The sequence below is a fragment of the Nannobrachium achirus genome, assembly GCF_963921795.1.
Source record: "Nannobrachium achirus genome assembly, chromosome: 15".
Classification (NCBI taxonomy): Eukaryota; Metazoa; Chordata; class Actinopteri; order Myctophiformes; family Myctophidae; genus Nannobrachium; species Nannobrachium achirus.
In genome coordinates, this window is record NC_137822.1 from 42,279,504 (window position 1) to 42,296,635 (window position 17,132).

At 42.7% G+C, this 17,132-nt stretch overlaps 1 protein-coding gene across 1 annotated transcript; it reads right to left on the reverse strand.

The window, feature by feature from the left end:
* Positions 1-15,314: 15,314 nt before the first annotated feature.
* On the reverse strand, positions 15,315-16,451 carry LOC308299864 (kelch domain-containing protein 3-like; the record flags this gene model as incomplete). The annotated part of the gene is made up of 1 exon (XM_080743646.1): positions 15,315-16,451. The coding sequence occupies one exon, from the start codon at positions 16,449-16,451 to the stop codon at positions 15,315-15,317; it is 1,137 nt and encodes a 378-aa protein (XP_080599772.1).
* Positions 16,452-17,132: the final 681 nt, after the last annotated feature.

Sequence of the window (17,132 nt, forward strand, 5' to 3'; positions counted from 1 at the left end):
GTTGTGTGGATAATACGTTAATGTGTTTGTGTGTGCGTGTGCGTGCGTGTGTTGCAAGGCGAAGGTCTCAGAACAGCCCTGTGACATTTTGTATTCATTATATTATGTATTATTGCATTGTTCAGGCCCGACTCAATCTGAATAGAATCCTGTAGCGTGCGGAGCGCCCGACTGTTCAAAACGGCAAGTGTGAGCCTGTTTAGATTATCTGGTCAGAGAATCAGAAAAAATTATCCTGTAGTGTTTAATTCTACCCGATTCAGTCGGGCCAGATTATCTGTTAGTGTATGGCCAGCCTTAGACACCAATAAGCTGACAATTTCTTTGTTACTATTTACACCAGCCCCCATAAGTCAAATCTGCCCATGGAAGATTGCGGTGCATCTTGGGAATGGGCTTATTGTGTCTATAAATACATATTTAGCCACGTGCAGGCATGCCCCGAACCTGGGGGCATGCATGCAAATCAAAATAGTTAAAATCACTAAAATGATAGAAAGCAGTAAATGAAAACAATTTAACACTCATCTTTTCTTTTCTCTAATGAAAAGATGTATCACGTGGTACAACGTAATACTAGTGTATCACGTTGTGATACACTAGTCTGGGTGCCAGCCTGTGCCTGCTCACTACGTTCCATGGATTTTGTCGCTTTTAGTCTCTCAAGAACAGACTGCATGCAAAAGCAAGGAAAAGCAACTATTTATTTGACGTTGGGTTTGTTCCCAGATTGCTCCGCTTCTGACAAAACGCAGGCTGGCACCCAGGCTAGTGATACACGGCAGAAAGGATCACTGATTTGACAGCCAAAGATATTATGCCTGGATTCACTAGACACGTCGACCTGCAAATAATGAGTCGATTAAGTGTGAACAAACTGGTGTCGTTTTAAATTACTTCAACAACAAACTCGTGTCACAATGTGTACACTGGATTTTTCTTTATTTTTATTTTTCCAGTGTGGAAAATGGATACGCTGGACTACTTGACACACTGAAACACTTGTTACACTGGTGACATCATTAAGGGTTTTCTCCAGTGTGGACACGCTGGTGGGTCTTCAGGCTAGATGACTGACTGAAACTCTTGTCACAATGTTTACAGTGGAAAGGTTTTTCTCCTGTGTGGACACGCTGGTGGGTCTTCAGGTCAGATGACTGACTGAAACTTTTGTCACAATGTTTACATTTAAAAGGTTTTTCTCCAGTGTGGACACGCTGGTGTGTATTCAGGCCAGATGACCGAGTGAAACTATTGTCACAATGTTTACAGTGAAAAGGTTTTTCTCCAGTGTGAACACGCTGGTGGGTCTTCAGGCTAGATGGCACACTGAAACTCTTGTCACAATGTTCACATTTAAAAGGTTTTTCTCCAGTGTGAACACGCTGGTGGGTCTTCAGGGTAGATGACTGACTGAAACCCTTGTCACAATGTTTACAGTGAAAAGGTTTTTCTCCAGTGTGAAAACGCTGGTGGGTCTTCAGGCTAGATGAATGATTGAAACTCTTGTCACAATGTTTACATTTAAAAGGTTTTTCTCCTGTGTGAACAAGCTGGTGTTTCTTCAGGCTAGATGGCACACTGAAACTCTTGTCACAATGTTTACAGTGAAAAGGTTTTTCTCCAGTGTGAAAACGCTGGTGGGTCTTCAGGCTAGATGACACACTGAAACTCTTGTCACAATGTTTACATTTAAAAGGTTTTTCTCCAGTGTGAACACGCTGGTGGGTCTTCAGGTCAGATGACTGACTGAAACTCTTGTCACAATGTTTACAGTGAAAAGGTTTTTCTCCAGTGTGAAAACGCTGGTGGGTCTTCAGGCTAGATGAATGATTGAAGATCTTGTCACAATGTTTACATTTAAAAGGTTTTTCTCCTGTGTTAACAAGCTGGTGTTTCTTCAGGCTAGATGGCACACTGAAACTCTTGTCACAATGTTTACCGTGAAAAGGTTTTTCTCCAGTGTGAGCACGCTGGTGGGTCTTCAGGCTAAATGACTGGCTGAAACTCTTGTCACAATGTTTACAGTGAAAAGGTTTTTCTCCAGTATGAACACGCTGGTGGGTCTTCAGGGTAGATGACTGACTGAAACTCTTGTCACAATGTTTACATCTAAAAGGTTTTTCTCCAGTGTGAACACGCTGGTGGGTCTTCAGGTTAAATGCATAATTGAAACTCTTGTCACAATATTTACAGTGAAAAGGTTTTTCACCAGTGTCTCCTGAGAGAAAGAGAAACAGAGAGAGAGAGATGGTAATTATAAAATGAGGAACAATTACGGCTTCCCTGTTAATATTTCACCTTCATCAAACTCATTTATTCCAAAACCCAGTTTCTTTCCCCCACACATCCAAGTCTTGTTCTGTGTTTAACACTGACTGACCTCCACTGGTTTCCTCCCAATCGTCACTGTCTTCAGTGACTTCAGAGTCAGATCCAAGCTCGACTTCAACTCCAGGACAGTGGGAAGAGATGTCTTCATCGTCATCGGCCTCACTTTTCACTGCTGGTAACATCGACGTTGACCCATCAGGCTCCTCTGGTCTTTGAAGTAGCTCCTCCTGTTCCTCCTTAATGTGTGGAGGCTCTGGTTCCTCCTGGAGCAGACTGGAGCTCCTCTCCTGTTCAGGAGAAACCTCCTCTTTAGACACAACCATGTGCAGGATGTCTAGGAGAAGAAGAAAATAAAGAATAAATGGGTTGAGTAATCGATAGATAAAAACAAATTGTTTTGCGAACAAATGAGGTATCATCTGAGAGAACCAGAAGAACCAGGAGAACACATGATCACAAGATTACCTCCAAGTTGACCACCTGTTTATACCATTTGGGGAAAAGCCTGTAACCTACCGAAAAACATTTTAAAATACTTCTAATTGCGACCGAAGGTCGCATATACTCTGAAAAACCGTGTCGCTTGAGTGTCCTTCCTTCCTTCCGTAACCTCTGTGATGTCAGCGAGTTGTGACATCACTTCCTGTACGGGGCGGCTACACGAAATGTGGATAACACTATATATGGAGATAGTCCAGTCCATCATGTCATATGGGACTACCGTCATAGACAGTAGCCAAAAGAGAAATACACAAGACTAAGAAAGACAAAAAAAGGAGGAGGAGGATAAAGATACCAAAAGGAGAGAGAAGAAAGGGTGGATGAGGTACAATGTGTCTCAGAAAAGAAAAGGAGGTGGCAACGGGGTCGGCTAGATAAAGTTATTAGGCCTGGATCCGACTTTAAGTCGACGTACAGGATTCCAGAAGTGTAGCGCTTATTCGCTCTTGTATCAAACTGGTACTCGAAACGTTCTTAGAATTTAATATATATTTTCTAAAGTAAATATGGGGGCGGCTGTGAAAAAAAGAGAAGAATAAAAAAGAAAAAAAGGAGGAGGAGGATAAAGATACCAAAAGGAGAGAGAAGAAAGGGTGGATGAGGTACAATGTGCGGTATCCTCCTTGTCAAGCTTGACGTTGGTCATTTGGACCTATACATGGAGAAATGGTGCGAACCTGTTTTGCCTAAACATGGAGATGTGGTACAGAATGACACATATATGGGCATAAAAAGTATGTCATGTGACATCACTTCCTGTACAGACAGTCAGACAGACAGCCATTGACTCCGGCCTAACAATGGCTACTGTCTATGACGGTAGTCCCATATGACATGATGGACTGGACTATCTCCATATATAGTGTTCTCCACATCTCCATGTTTAGGCCCTATCGCTCACACCCTAGGTGGGGTTGGCGATAGGGCCTTTCTGTGTGGAGTTTGCATGTTCCCCCCCTGTGTCTCCTAGGGTTGATACCCTCACAAAAACATGAACAAACTCCCCCCAGAATGATAACAACTAGAATCGTCAGAGAAACGCTGTGGTTGGCCAGATAGTCAAGAATTGGCGCGGTCACCCTGAGGTCGCATTCCACCCTCAGGTGTCTTACTAGTAGCCACTCTACATCGGCACGTTGTCAGCTTGTAGAACAGCTATTCGAACAATTGAAAAATGCTTTTCAAAATAGCAAAAAGAATGCAAAGAGGTTTAGGGATAAGGGATGGGACGAAATATCCTCTCCTCTGTTCTCCTCTGTCATTTTAGACAGACATGCTATGTTTAGCGGCCCACAGAGTATTCTCTCGGTAGAACACTGTGCTATGGAGAAGTATAACTGGGGCGGCATAGCTCAGGGGTAGAGAAACCGTTATTAGAGCACGAAGGGTTCCCAGTTCGAATCCGGGCTCCCCCTGAGTTAATGCCGAAGGGTCCTTGAGCAAGACTCTGAACCCCTAATTGCTCCCGGTGAGCAGGTTGGTGCCTTGCATGGTTTCCTCCGCCACCGGTGTATGAATGTGTGCGTGAATGGGTGAATGTAATGCACAATCTATGTAAAGCGTCTTGGATAAAAGCGCTATATAAATGCACCATTTACCATTTATAACTATGTTCCCCCTCCCCACAGACCCTCTTTGTCTGCAGCGCAGGAAAGAGGGACACAGAGCTGCTAAGGCCGGCTTTACACTGCCACTGAAATCTAGCCCGAGTCACTTCAAAAGTGGAATCTGATTTTTTTTAAATAGTCTAAATCCAAACATGTCACATTCAGGTCACATGAAATCCGATTTTGAAAAACCACATCCAGAGGTAGTTTCAAATCCGATCCGGATCTGAGGACATCTGACTGTCTGAAAGCAGCAACCACATCCACCCCATAGAGTTAAATGCAGGTCACATGCAAGTCACATCAAACTGGCCAAGCGTCACTTGCTGCGCGAGCAGCGCGACCCGTGCGCGGCTGTAAATTACATCATTACAGAGCGCGAGTATTTACTATTTGATTACAGCGCACTGAGCACATGAAAAAAACAAAAGAGAAGAGAGAAAACACGTGAGCTAAACAGTGAAAACGAGAGAGAAGAGCGAAACACAAGAGTAAAGAAAAGAAGAGAACAATATTAACGTGTGTTTACTATGGTCTATTATGTCGCATTTCCTGAACGTAATCAGAACGTAATCAACCAGCGTCAACGTAGTGACGTAACGTCATGACGCCTACGTCGTTACCACGGTAACCAAAGCATACATGTCGCCGCAGGGCAGCTTTGGGCTAACGCTGTCTGAACGCACAGATCAGATCTGTGTCACTTGCAAATGCTGTGTGAAAACTCAGGCCAAAAGATCAGATTTGACAACCAAATCGGAATTGGGCTGGATTTGACTGCAGTGTAAAGCCGGCCTAAGCTGCCCTCTCAAAGTTAAGTTGTTAAACCCAAGGTCTTGGACTAAGCCAAAGTAAAATCCACAATTTTAGGCACCAACTTGCTTGGGTTAGAGTAGTGATCGCGATGGATGCGTTTTCAACACTGTGTATCAGCTATGCTACTATATAACATTAGCAGGATAACGATGGCTCAATGAGAATTTGCATTTGACCCTGATTTGACCACATAGGCAATCACTAATCACCAATTAATGGCAGCTGTAACAAACACTTGTCTTCCGTCAGTCTTGTGCATGTGTGTCTCTGTCAACTGAATGTTTTCTCTGTAGCCTAGAAGTGATCCTCTCCCCCTTGAGCTGAAGTTAAATGACGTGTAAGTTCCACTTCTCATCAAAAGGGTGAATGACAAGCCTACTATTATTATAATGTTGTCTATGTGCAATAACTGCAAGCCAATATCTTATGTAAAATAACTGCAAGCCAATATTCAATATTTAAATATGTCTTCATTTCTTTAATTCATATTTCTTTAGTTTCTAATAATTAAACTGTAAGCCAGTGTTTTAGACAAATCCCATCCCATCCAATCCCAACTACTAATTGACACCGAGACCCATGGGGCCCGAGTCGCATGACAGGGGTCTCACAGCACATGGCTCTACAGACTCCAACTTTCGCACACGGATAGCTCAGATTTTTTGCCTACTTCTTAGGTACTTCCCCTGCTGTTACCGTACTTGCATGATGTATAGTTGTCCAAAACTACCTACTGATGCCGTCAGTGTTATCCATATATGGGCATAAAAGGTACTGTCAGATACTGTCACGCACAGACTTTCACATAAATGGCCGTTTAAGGTCAAACCTTTAAACTACAATCATATGGTGGACATCACGGGCGCAACTCAGGTTTTACTGCTGTCTGTTCAAGGGACCACGCAAAAAACATTGCTGATCAACTGTCAAAAAACTGCACAAAAGTGTGCAAAAGTCTCCAACTTTTGCACACAAATAACTCAGATTTTTGCCTATGTTCTTGACTTAGTTGTGAGCTTGTAGATCGACTATTTTCAGCACATGTTCCCCCTGCATACAACAATGCTAGGGTTCAAGTGGTTAAACTTACTGAAGTGTGTCTGATCTTCAGGTTCCTCCTGTTTAATAGAAATGGCCCTGGCTGAGTCTGGAGAGTTCATCTTCACCTGCAGTCTGGACTCCACACACTGCTCTGAAATGAAGCAATTCAACAAGGACTTTATTAACCTCACACGTAGTGGGGTCAAGAATATGAAAATAGAAATACAAATAATTGTAGTTCAAAAACTGGGCTGTGGTCCAAACTAACAAGTGGGGATGAGAGGTCGTATTTGATCACATCCCATATTGTAACCGGCCTTATTTTACCTGGGTTAGGGTGAGGGTGTGACCAAAGTAGGGTGGAAAGATAATTGTTTTACATCTGTTCACTTTCACTCACTAAAAACCCAAACTTAAAGAGGTGGTGCTGTAGTTTTGTACTTTTTCAGTTTTTCATGTGTCTAGGAGGTTGAAAGTACTTCATTAGACCCCCTGGTGTGGTTTTTATGAGCAATTATTTATTCTCTTAGTATTTGTTTGTTTCCTCTTGGAGGCTGCCACCTTGTGGTCAAAAGTGTCAGTTAAAAAAAACACATACTTATTAGATCACAGAATCAACTCCTCCCCTAATTACCATTCACCCAAATCTGTGTGGCCACATAAAAACCCAATTTTAACTCTTTCTGTATACTTTTTTGGAAAAAATCTTCCTCCTAGTATAATCATAATACCTGATAATCATGTTTTAGAGGGGGGAAATCATGGCACCACCTCTGTTTAGTTCTGATCTAGCCAAGATGATGGAAAGAGAGCCTTTTGGTCAACAAGAAAGGTGTATATAACCAATCTGTTTGTTTACACTTTGGTTTCAAGGAGTAAATCACATAGACCAAAAATAATTGTTAATTTTAGCAATAATCAAGCAGCCCTGAACCTTGTGTGAGACTTGATTATTTTGACCTGGTGGTGGCGCCGCTAGAATAGGTCATTAGAACACTTGGTTAATCTTCCAGGAAGCATGAATGCACTGATCAAGTTTCATGACAATCTTACATTTTGAGACAGGGTCCAAGTGGAGTGTTTGGCCACAAGATGGCGCCAGGGGAGAGGCCATTTAACCAGTAGGATTAATCTCATTAAAGTAATTATTATTTGATTTACATTTTCCAGTAAGACGCCTAAGGGTGCAGTTGCGCCATGTCTTGGCCATCTTGCCAGTGATGTATATTAGACCAGTTGATATATGGATATGCTGTGAGACCCCAAACATGCTTACTCAGTTTGTTATTCATTATGTGAAAGTCCTTTGACGTCTATGACATCTGACATCACACATACAATCCCTTGCCCATATATAGAGATCCCCGTCTGTAGAACCAGCCACACAGATATGGCTTGTCTTGGCTATACATGGATTCGGTTAGTGTTGTATGTGGCCGATGTGGCCTCCATATATGGGCATTCCCATATGAAGTCCTGTTAGATGGGCTTAAAGAGGTGGTGCCATAGTTTTGTACTTTTTCTGGTTTTCATGTGTCTAGGAGGTTGACAGTACTTCATTAGACCCCCTGGTGTGGTTGTTATGAGCAATTATGCATTCTCTTTTTATTTGGGTTTTTAGCTGGAGGATGCCACCTGCTGGGTCAGACGTGCCTTTCAAAAATACCCATACTTATTACATCATAGAATCAACCCCTCCCCTAATTACCATTCACCCAACACATGTGGGTGTGGCTAACTTCAGCTGGGTCACCACCCACCATGACAACCACGCATACCAATTAACTGGTGGTGGGTGTGGCCACATAAAAACATAATTTTACTGTACACTTTTTTTGGAAAAATGATTCCTCCTAGTATAATCATAATAGTAGATAATCATTTTTATAGAGGGGAAAATCATGGCACCCCATCTTTAATATTGATGCCATCAGGGATCTCCATAATGGGCATGAAAGGGATTCTGTTAGTGTGGTTCCCCTGACATTACAGTAATGTCAGAGAGGCAAACCCATAGACCCGTAAAAAAGCGTACACGCCACGGACAGACGTCCGGACAGAGACATGATGTGCAGTTTCTAATACTAAACTGCAACCTTCGGTCGCAATAGGCTATATGCATATACGCCATTTTGTTCTACTTCCGGGTGTCTTTCGACTTCCTTCACAGGTGTTACCGATGATACTAATGAAGGGTCTGTTCCATTCTGCTCAAACAGAGTCAGGGTGCTGCTATTGTGCATGTTGGCTCACTGGAAACACTCTGCTACACCAGTGGGTCTCAAAGTGTTCTTGAGTGGATTCCAAATGTCCCCATACAGGTGTGTAACTCTGAGAGTGTACAGATGGAAGCAAATGGACCTGCAAGGGTCCATTTGATTCCATTTGTTGACATTTGTTGATTCCATTTGTACAGAGTTATGGGGGTCCTTGAAATTAAAGAACCACTGTACAATAAATCAAACAGAGCCTTAATTAGTATCATCAGTAACACCTGTGAAGGAAGTCAAAAGAGACCCGGAAGTAGAACAAAATGGCGTATATGCATAGAGCCTATTAACTCATCTGCTGCCATTTAACAATACCTTCGTACTCCAATCCTGCCAAACTGTCTCCATAGACTTCCATGTAATTCATAGTGCACGGATCATGCACACCCATGCCTAGATAATGCACCACGTGTGTCCACATTGCTCACAGCTTTCAAACAAAAAAATCCGAATGGAAATCCGTTCAGGCATTCATGAGATAGCAGCCATTATGTTTTCCTAAAATGTAAACAAAGATGGCTGCCATGTTTGAAAGATGGGGTTGCTATGGGGGTTAAACATGCAATTTCGCGATCGCTATCATGCCTACTAAATGTTTTGGGGTCAAAAAAAAAATTTTGAGAAAAAAAATGTTTTTCTTTTTTTTTTTTCAAAAATTCTCGGTTCCTCGGGCGTGGCAGGGTGGTACATCGCGAAATTCTCGGGTTCCTCGGGTTTGGCAGCATATGAGTTAATAGCTCTCTATTCGGATAGTAATGTCCTTCGCGTCACACATCTTCCTCCAGAAACACATTGCTACAGAAAAGAAAAGAAAAAACATACAAAATTAAATAAAAGAAAACATGCTGTTTTAATTTAACTTACAGCACCTTTAAAACCCATTTAGAACGGGTACACAGTATTGTGTATCATTATTTTATGCTTTAACTAGTGAAAAATAGCAGATATACAAGCTCACAGCGCGGCACCGAGTGCCGCGCTGCGAGCTTGTAGATTTGCTATTTTTGACCCGATTCTATAAGTGTCTTTTGAATCCTTCTAAGGTTTTTGAGCGGTAGTTACACCGTCTCCTATACGTGGCCGTGTGTATGCGTGCGTGCGTGTGTGTCTGTCTGTAGCCTGTATGTATGTCTGTATGTAACCCTGTATCTGTATGTGGCGCTGTTGTTCAGGCCAGGCCAAGCCAAGCCAAGCCAGGCCAGGCCAGGCCAGACACACACACACACACACACACACACACTCACTCACACACACACACACGCGCGCACCCCCCCCCCCCCCCCCCCCCCCCACACACACACATACAGAGAAATGTAACTAGCCCTTTACAGAGAGATCATTTTAAGGTATTTGTACTTGAGTATTTCCAATAGTTTTACTTCTTTTTTTTTTTTTCAATATTTTTTTTATTTTTTTATTTTTTTCATTTTTTGACACACAAACACAGAAGACAATATACAAACAATACACATAGTAAACATTGACATACATGTAACATACACTTAAAAGTAGGGAAAAATAAAAATTCAAATCATGAAATAAATTGAATTGACTTAATTACATTACATACAGAACTAAAAACAAAACAAAAATAATAATAAATTGTTGAAAAGAAAAATGTGTTATGAAGTTGTACTTCAACTAAATATACCTCAACCCCCGCATGTACCTCAAGGTGCGCAGGCCTCCACCGCTCAGTTCACACGGGTGTGATTTTCTTTTTAAATGTCAGCAATCTGGCAGGCCATCAGCAAAGAAAAGGTCCTTTTCACTTAACTGGAGCTCAGTTAGTCTGTTCTTGAGAGACTACTATGTCAGTGGTTCTCAAACTTTTTCATGTGAAGGACCCACAAAATTATATGTATTTGGCCATAGACCCGCATCTCAAAATATTTCGTTCCATTAGCAAAATTCTTGTTACAAACGTTCGCTTTGAAAATACACATATTCAAAGATTTGCACACATTTTCACGACTTTTTCAAAAATAGCAGATCTACAAGCTTGCAGCGCGGCAGTCGGTGCCGCACTGTGAGCTTGTATATCTGCTATTTTTCACTGGTTAAAGCATTCAATAATTCTATGTCTAAATGGGTTCACTGTTTATAGCACAGCTAACAAAGAAAGAAAGAGACAGTGAAACTTACTGAGGTCTGGCTGGTCTTCCTCCTGTTTCACTGAAACGGGTCTGGCTGAGTCTGGAGAGTTCATCTGCACCTGCAGTCTGGAAGGAAACAATTAAAACCCCAGAGTTTGACCAGGATTTGTTAAAAAAATATGCTTTCAAAAATATATATTCAAATATCATGTTCTGTCTGTCTAATTCCAAGCCATTTCAGATGCAATACCAAAATGCCCTTTGTTGGCAAAGGGGCGCTGTCTTTGGGCTAAAATTGGAACGATACAGAGAAGATTAGCATGGCACCATTGGCAACCTGCTCACTTTAGCCATAAATTATAACTTCCAGGAGAGGGCGCTAATATGCGGACGTTATGTCTCTCCTGGAGTTATAAGCCAGAGTCATATGGCTCTCGCTGGTTGAGCCCCAAAGTCCATACTAGGCTCAAAACATGTACAAATCAATAAGTTGCTCACCGAGTCGTCGAAACAGCTTGGCCGGCACACTCGTTGGCATGTGTTAGTCCATATGTTTCTAATAAATTAATGTTTACTAAAACTTCTCCGAGACTCACGTTTCCTCGTCGCCTTCAGAACGCTTCAGAACTACAGAACGTTGGAATACTTCCGCATACAAAAACGTCATGTCCTAGTATGAGCGAATCGCAACGGCGATCAACGTCACGTGATATGTTCGGCCATTTTTACCCAAGCAGTTCAAAAACAACTCGGAGAAGTTTTAGTAAACATTAATTTATTAGAAACATATGGACTAACACATGCCAACGAGTGTGTCGGCCGGTAGATATAAAGCTGTTTCGACGACTCGGTGAGCAACTTATTGATTTGTACATGTTTTGAGCCTAGTATGGACTTTGGGGCTCAACCAGCGAGAGCCATATGACTCTGGCTTATAACTCCAGGAGACACATAACGTCCGAATATTAGCGCCCTCTCCTGGAAGTTATAATTTATGGCTACGCTCACCTCATAGTCGCTCACCTCATAGTCTCAATAGAATCCACCCCAAAAGCACCCAGCACTATGGAAATGAGCCCAATGAGATTTCAAAAGAGTACTGTTAAGACACACCCATTCAGAAAATTACTGAAACGAAAGGCAATGCTTACTGTCTGTATAGTTAATGATTTTTTTCCCTTTTTTTTTGGCTGACAAATTTGAAAAATGTGAAATTCATGGTGTAGTCCCAGAAACAATTCTTAAAACTCAACTTCAACAATAGCCTCGGGAACCCAGGCGTTTCAACAAAAACAGACAGGAAGGAGTAATCACAACAAGTACAGTAGCATTACTAATTAGTATATATATATATATATATATATATATATATATATATATATATATATATATATATATATATATATATATATTATAATTACAAATATGGTAAGTACTAAGGGTGCAACAATACATGCTCAAGATTATAAGATATCTACTACAGTACTGTGTTCTTCTATCAGTCTGTCATCACTGTTATACGAGTTGAAGAGAAGCATCGTAATAACGGAAATCTTTGTCTTTGCCAACCTTAGTTCATACAGTTTATTGACCTTCAGTATCATTGAACTGTACTGTCACGAAACTGTAACCTTTCTAATAAATACCTGAATCAATCAATCATGATTTGTGAAAATGAAATAGTATTATTATTCATGTTTTCCCCCCAAGTAAACACTGTTCAGCTTCACTACCAGAATAGTGAAATGCCCCTTTTCTTCCAAGTTACACTATTAATCTATACAGCCTACCGCTATACAAAAGTATAAGAGAAGAAGAAAATAACATACCTTCCCCAATCATTAATCCTGGTAGAAAACACACTTTAACGCCTCTAAAGTGGGTAAGGATTCCAGTCTCGACTGTAAACGGTCCCTAACCGCTCGCCTAACATTCAGCTGCGCATAGAGACGCATGTAATCTGTTAAACACGGAGGTTGTTTTTTTGGGATGGAAATCAAGTTGTAGTTGTTTCTCTAGCTAACCAGGATAAGAATGAGACGGTTTTTGTGGTTTTGTAATGTTTCGTTCCTGAGCTATTGAGCCTGGAAGCGCGAATCTGTGAATCTCTTGCTATCTTTACTTCAGTAGCTTAGCATTAGCCCTCACGAAAAAAGAAATACAAGAATGTCCTTGCACTTCGTGTGTTAAGTCCTCCCGTGACACTCTTTCCACACTCTGTTGTGCAACGGCACTCTCCGACAGAAGTTACACGGACGTTTGTGCACTGCAAACTTATATTGTAACACAGAATGTATCTGTATCACTCTAGATGCTCTCTGTGTGTTGTTATTGTGTTTCAACCCGGACGACAGAGAAGGACGGAAACGGTCCTCGACCGTCCGTCCGTCCGTCTGTCTTGTCCGGCTTGAAACACACACTAACCTCCTCCAAGTTCCCCGCAGAACACTAGAGCTAAATTAAAGCAAAACATAATTGTTTCCCAAACACTACAGACTACACATTTTCATGAACCCATAATTTTGTTGGCTTGATGTGTGCAAACCTTTTAATAATAATAATACTATTATAATAATAATGGATGGATATTGCTTGGCTGGATGGATTGATGAATTAGGCTATTTGGCCACGGACCCCTAGAAAAGATATGCTGTAAATCATCTAAAAAAAATTAAATAGCAGATGTAAAAGCTTGCAGCGCTGCTGTGTAGCCTATCTGCTATTTTTGAATAGCCAAAATAGGCTATGAAATGATTTTTGTTGGGACCTCTTGACAAATGAAATGGATAAGGTTAATTTATGGAATATGTTTATTTTTTATTTTAATTTTTTCCCCGTAAAGATCTACGCTTGCCTCCTAATAATAGACTATTCATTGTCATTATCACCTTGTGGAAATTCAATTTCAATTTTCAATTCAATTTATTTTATATACAATTGTATGACCTGAAAACTACTATAACAAGACAACAAACTAAAATGTTGAAAGGCCAAAAAGTATAGGCCTATTATTGTGAAATTGCGCCAGTGTTTGTTTGGTCCACTAGGCAGAGACATTGAGGCACCGAACACACTGAACTAAAGGTTCCCAACTAGGCCTAGATGAGCTGGTTTCCATGTCTGACTGACTTATAAGGAGACTGACTCTACACCAGACCAGTGGTTCCTAAACTCAAAAGTAAAGAAACCAACATACAGTACAGGATATCTGCACAGTTCTAAAGAGATACATTAAGGACTTTTAAGACCATTTTTTTAATACCTCTAAAATAAAATAATAAGACCATTAATATGTCAAAAGTAACTAATAAACTATATACTATACAAAAGTGACAAACTAATTTAGGCAACAATTATTGTGAAAATACAAGCTCACAACACCTCACATTGCGAGGCTTGAAAATGTCTTGAAACATGACTTATTTTAAACATTGTTACGTATGTGCACCAAATCACTGTAGGTACAAATGATCTCAGGAGTCACGGAACAATGCGTAAGTGTGAATTACTCGGCTTCCTATTTTAAATGTAAAATGCAACCACAAATTGGAGTCGCATGTAGCTAGCTACAGTATACAGTATAGCACAGCGGTTCTCAACCTTTTCAGGCTGTGACCCCCAAAATAATCATAGTTGAACTAAGGACCCCCCTAATACCCCCCACCCTGACAAGCACTTGGAGTTGGAAGAGTTGAGGCATTCCATTTTGTTTAACAAGGTCCTATTGTGAAAATAGCAGATCTACATGCTCACAATGCCTCGCAAATGTGATGTTGTGAGCATGTAGATCGGCTATTTTCACATTCTCTGCCTCTCTTATTTGACAGTTTGGCCAATGTTTAATTTGTCATTTTAGAGGTATTAAAAAGGTCTTAAAAGTCTTTAAATTGTCACTTTAGAAATGTGCAGTTACCCTCTATAAACTTATACTGTATGTTGTTATTTTTTACTGTTGAGTGAGAAAACAATTTACACATTAAGCTAATCATCTGGGGACCCCCAAACTCTGCTGATATCAGCACTTGCATCACCAGGAATGCTGGTCCCCATTGCCTGTCAATGATGACGTTACCATTGTTACAGCCGGGCTCAAACCCACACAGCTACCTACCTACCTACCTACCTACCTACCTAACTACCTACCTACACATACAGTACCTACATACATACCTACCTACCTACATACACAGCCGAACACAGTACTTGTGCACTCTGCTGGCGCAAGTAAACTAGACCAGGTCAACCTGGTTGTGCCAGACCCCCTGTCTGTCATCATCATTTATGACATCATGCCTTTTGTAGGCATGTCATCATCATGTCATCATCATATATACCCTTTATATAGAAAACCCGGACAGACCGACATTTGCTTATGTAGGCCTACCCATTTCATGGGTCTGGCAAAAACAAAAAAACACCCAGTGTGAAGTGAGCTGTGCAGAGCTTGGCCAATGTGACCCTGGGCAACCCTTTTCTCGGGACAAAGCCAAAAAATATATACTTAAAAAAAAAACACAAAGGTCTCCACCCTTGCAGTCATTTCCCTCAGATCTACAGCTCTGTCTTGCTGCAGTTCAGTTGGTAGTAGTTCTCTATTCTCCTGCTAGGTACTGTATCACTGAGCACATTCCCGTGCTCCGCCTCCTTCCCTACCAGAAAGGAAGGGGACCTTCTCGAGGGAGGGCAACCCGCACCGTCTTTCCCTTTCTTTCCGTTCCGCCGCCCGGAACTTTTTCCGATGCTGCCGTTTTTGTTTTTGTCATGTCCACGAGTTCCCACCTGACGTGGTGAGGGAGACCCGACCTCTCCAGATCGTTCCGAATGACGGCCAGCTTGCACAGCGTCTTCAGGGTGGGACCCAGGTCCAGGATGTAAAGGTCGTCGTCCGTGTGGTACCCTCCGAAGATGATGACCTGGTCCCCCACCGCGCAGCAGCACATCCGGGACATCCACTCGCACGGGCCCTTCCCCTTGGGCTCCACCTTGGTCCAGGAGAAGGTGTCCGGGCTGAACCTCCACAGGTCGTTGAAGAAGCGACACAGGTGGTGGCCGCCAAACACGTACAGCTCCCCCTTGTGGGCGAAGGCCGCGTGACCCTTGTGCGCTGGGAGGACGTGTGCGGACGGCGTGTTGAGCCAGCGGCTGGTCTCTGTGTCGAACACCCGGACGTTGTTGTAGTGCTCCTCGTCGCCCCGGCCCCCGAACACGAACATCTTCGTCCCGATGACGGTGGCCGAGTGATACAGCGAAGCGGGCGGCGGGGTGCCTCCGGCGTCGACGAGAGCCCAGACCATGGTGGCGGTGTCCAGCTTGTAGACGTCGTTGGAGTGTCCCGTCAGCACGTTGTGGCCCCCGAAGACGTACATGACCTTCCCCGAGACGCAGGCCGAGTGGCCGCTCCTCTCCTCGGGGACGGTGCCGGAGACCCGGGGCATGGACCAGCCGTGGGCGTTGACGTCGAACGCAAAGAGGACGTTGCTGGTCCTCGAGTACGTGATCCCGCCCCAGATGTAGACCAGGTCGTCTATGAGCACTGCCGTGTGGCGCCAGCGCCACACAGGCTCCCCTCGTCCGGCGGAGGCGGCCGGCGCCGTCGCCGCCGAGGGCAACTTGGTCCAGCGCAAGGACACTGTGTTGAAGACGTGCACGTCGATCTGACCCATGTAGGACTTGGAGGTGCCACCGCTGTGGCACCCGCCGAACGAGTACACCCTGTGCCCCACTGCCACCGCAGCATGGTTGAATCTCACCGGTCCTCCCTTCAGGTGTACCGTCCAGCACAGCATCTCACGCACCGTGCACAGCAGAAGATTGTTCAGAGTATCACTCCGATAAAACAATTGGAGCGCGTCCGTACATGCCGTCTCACTTTATAATGGCATGGCGGCACAGACGTAGGACATAGGAAACCTGGCCAATCTGTGAAGTCGATACTGTTTATGGTTTGCTTGGGTTGGCCAATCAGGGAAACCGATGCCCTGACCATGACCCTGCATTTCGTTGATATCTTTTAAAGGTGTTTGTATAGGCTTTGTGTAACATAATGGGTCTACAACAAGCAAGTCAGTGCATTCATTATTATTAGGATCAGAGTTACAAGGTTCTGCAAATGCGTTGTGACTGCAATGCATTGATATTGAGATATGTGCGCATTATTTAAAAAAAAAGATGTTTTACTCCAGGGTTAAATGTTAACTGAGCGACTTTCACTTGTTGCGTACTTTGACTGAAGGTGTTACTGTTATTTTGTAGTAGGGAGGGATGTTAAAGTACAACATTGTGCAACGTCATCTTGCTGCATAGCTGGAAAAGGTGGGTATGGTCTGCCTGGGTGTTGTTTGCAGAGTAACATTTAGTTTGATCCTTTGGCCATTTTCTGGGTGGATAACTGTTCTATGGGTGTTGGTCACTGTTCATGAATGGATCTTCCAAACAACTTATTTTGACCTGAAATACTGGCCAATTTG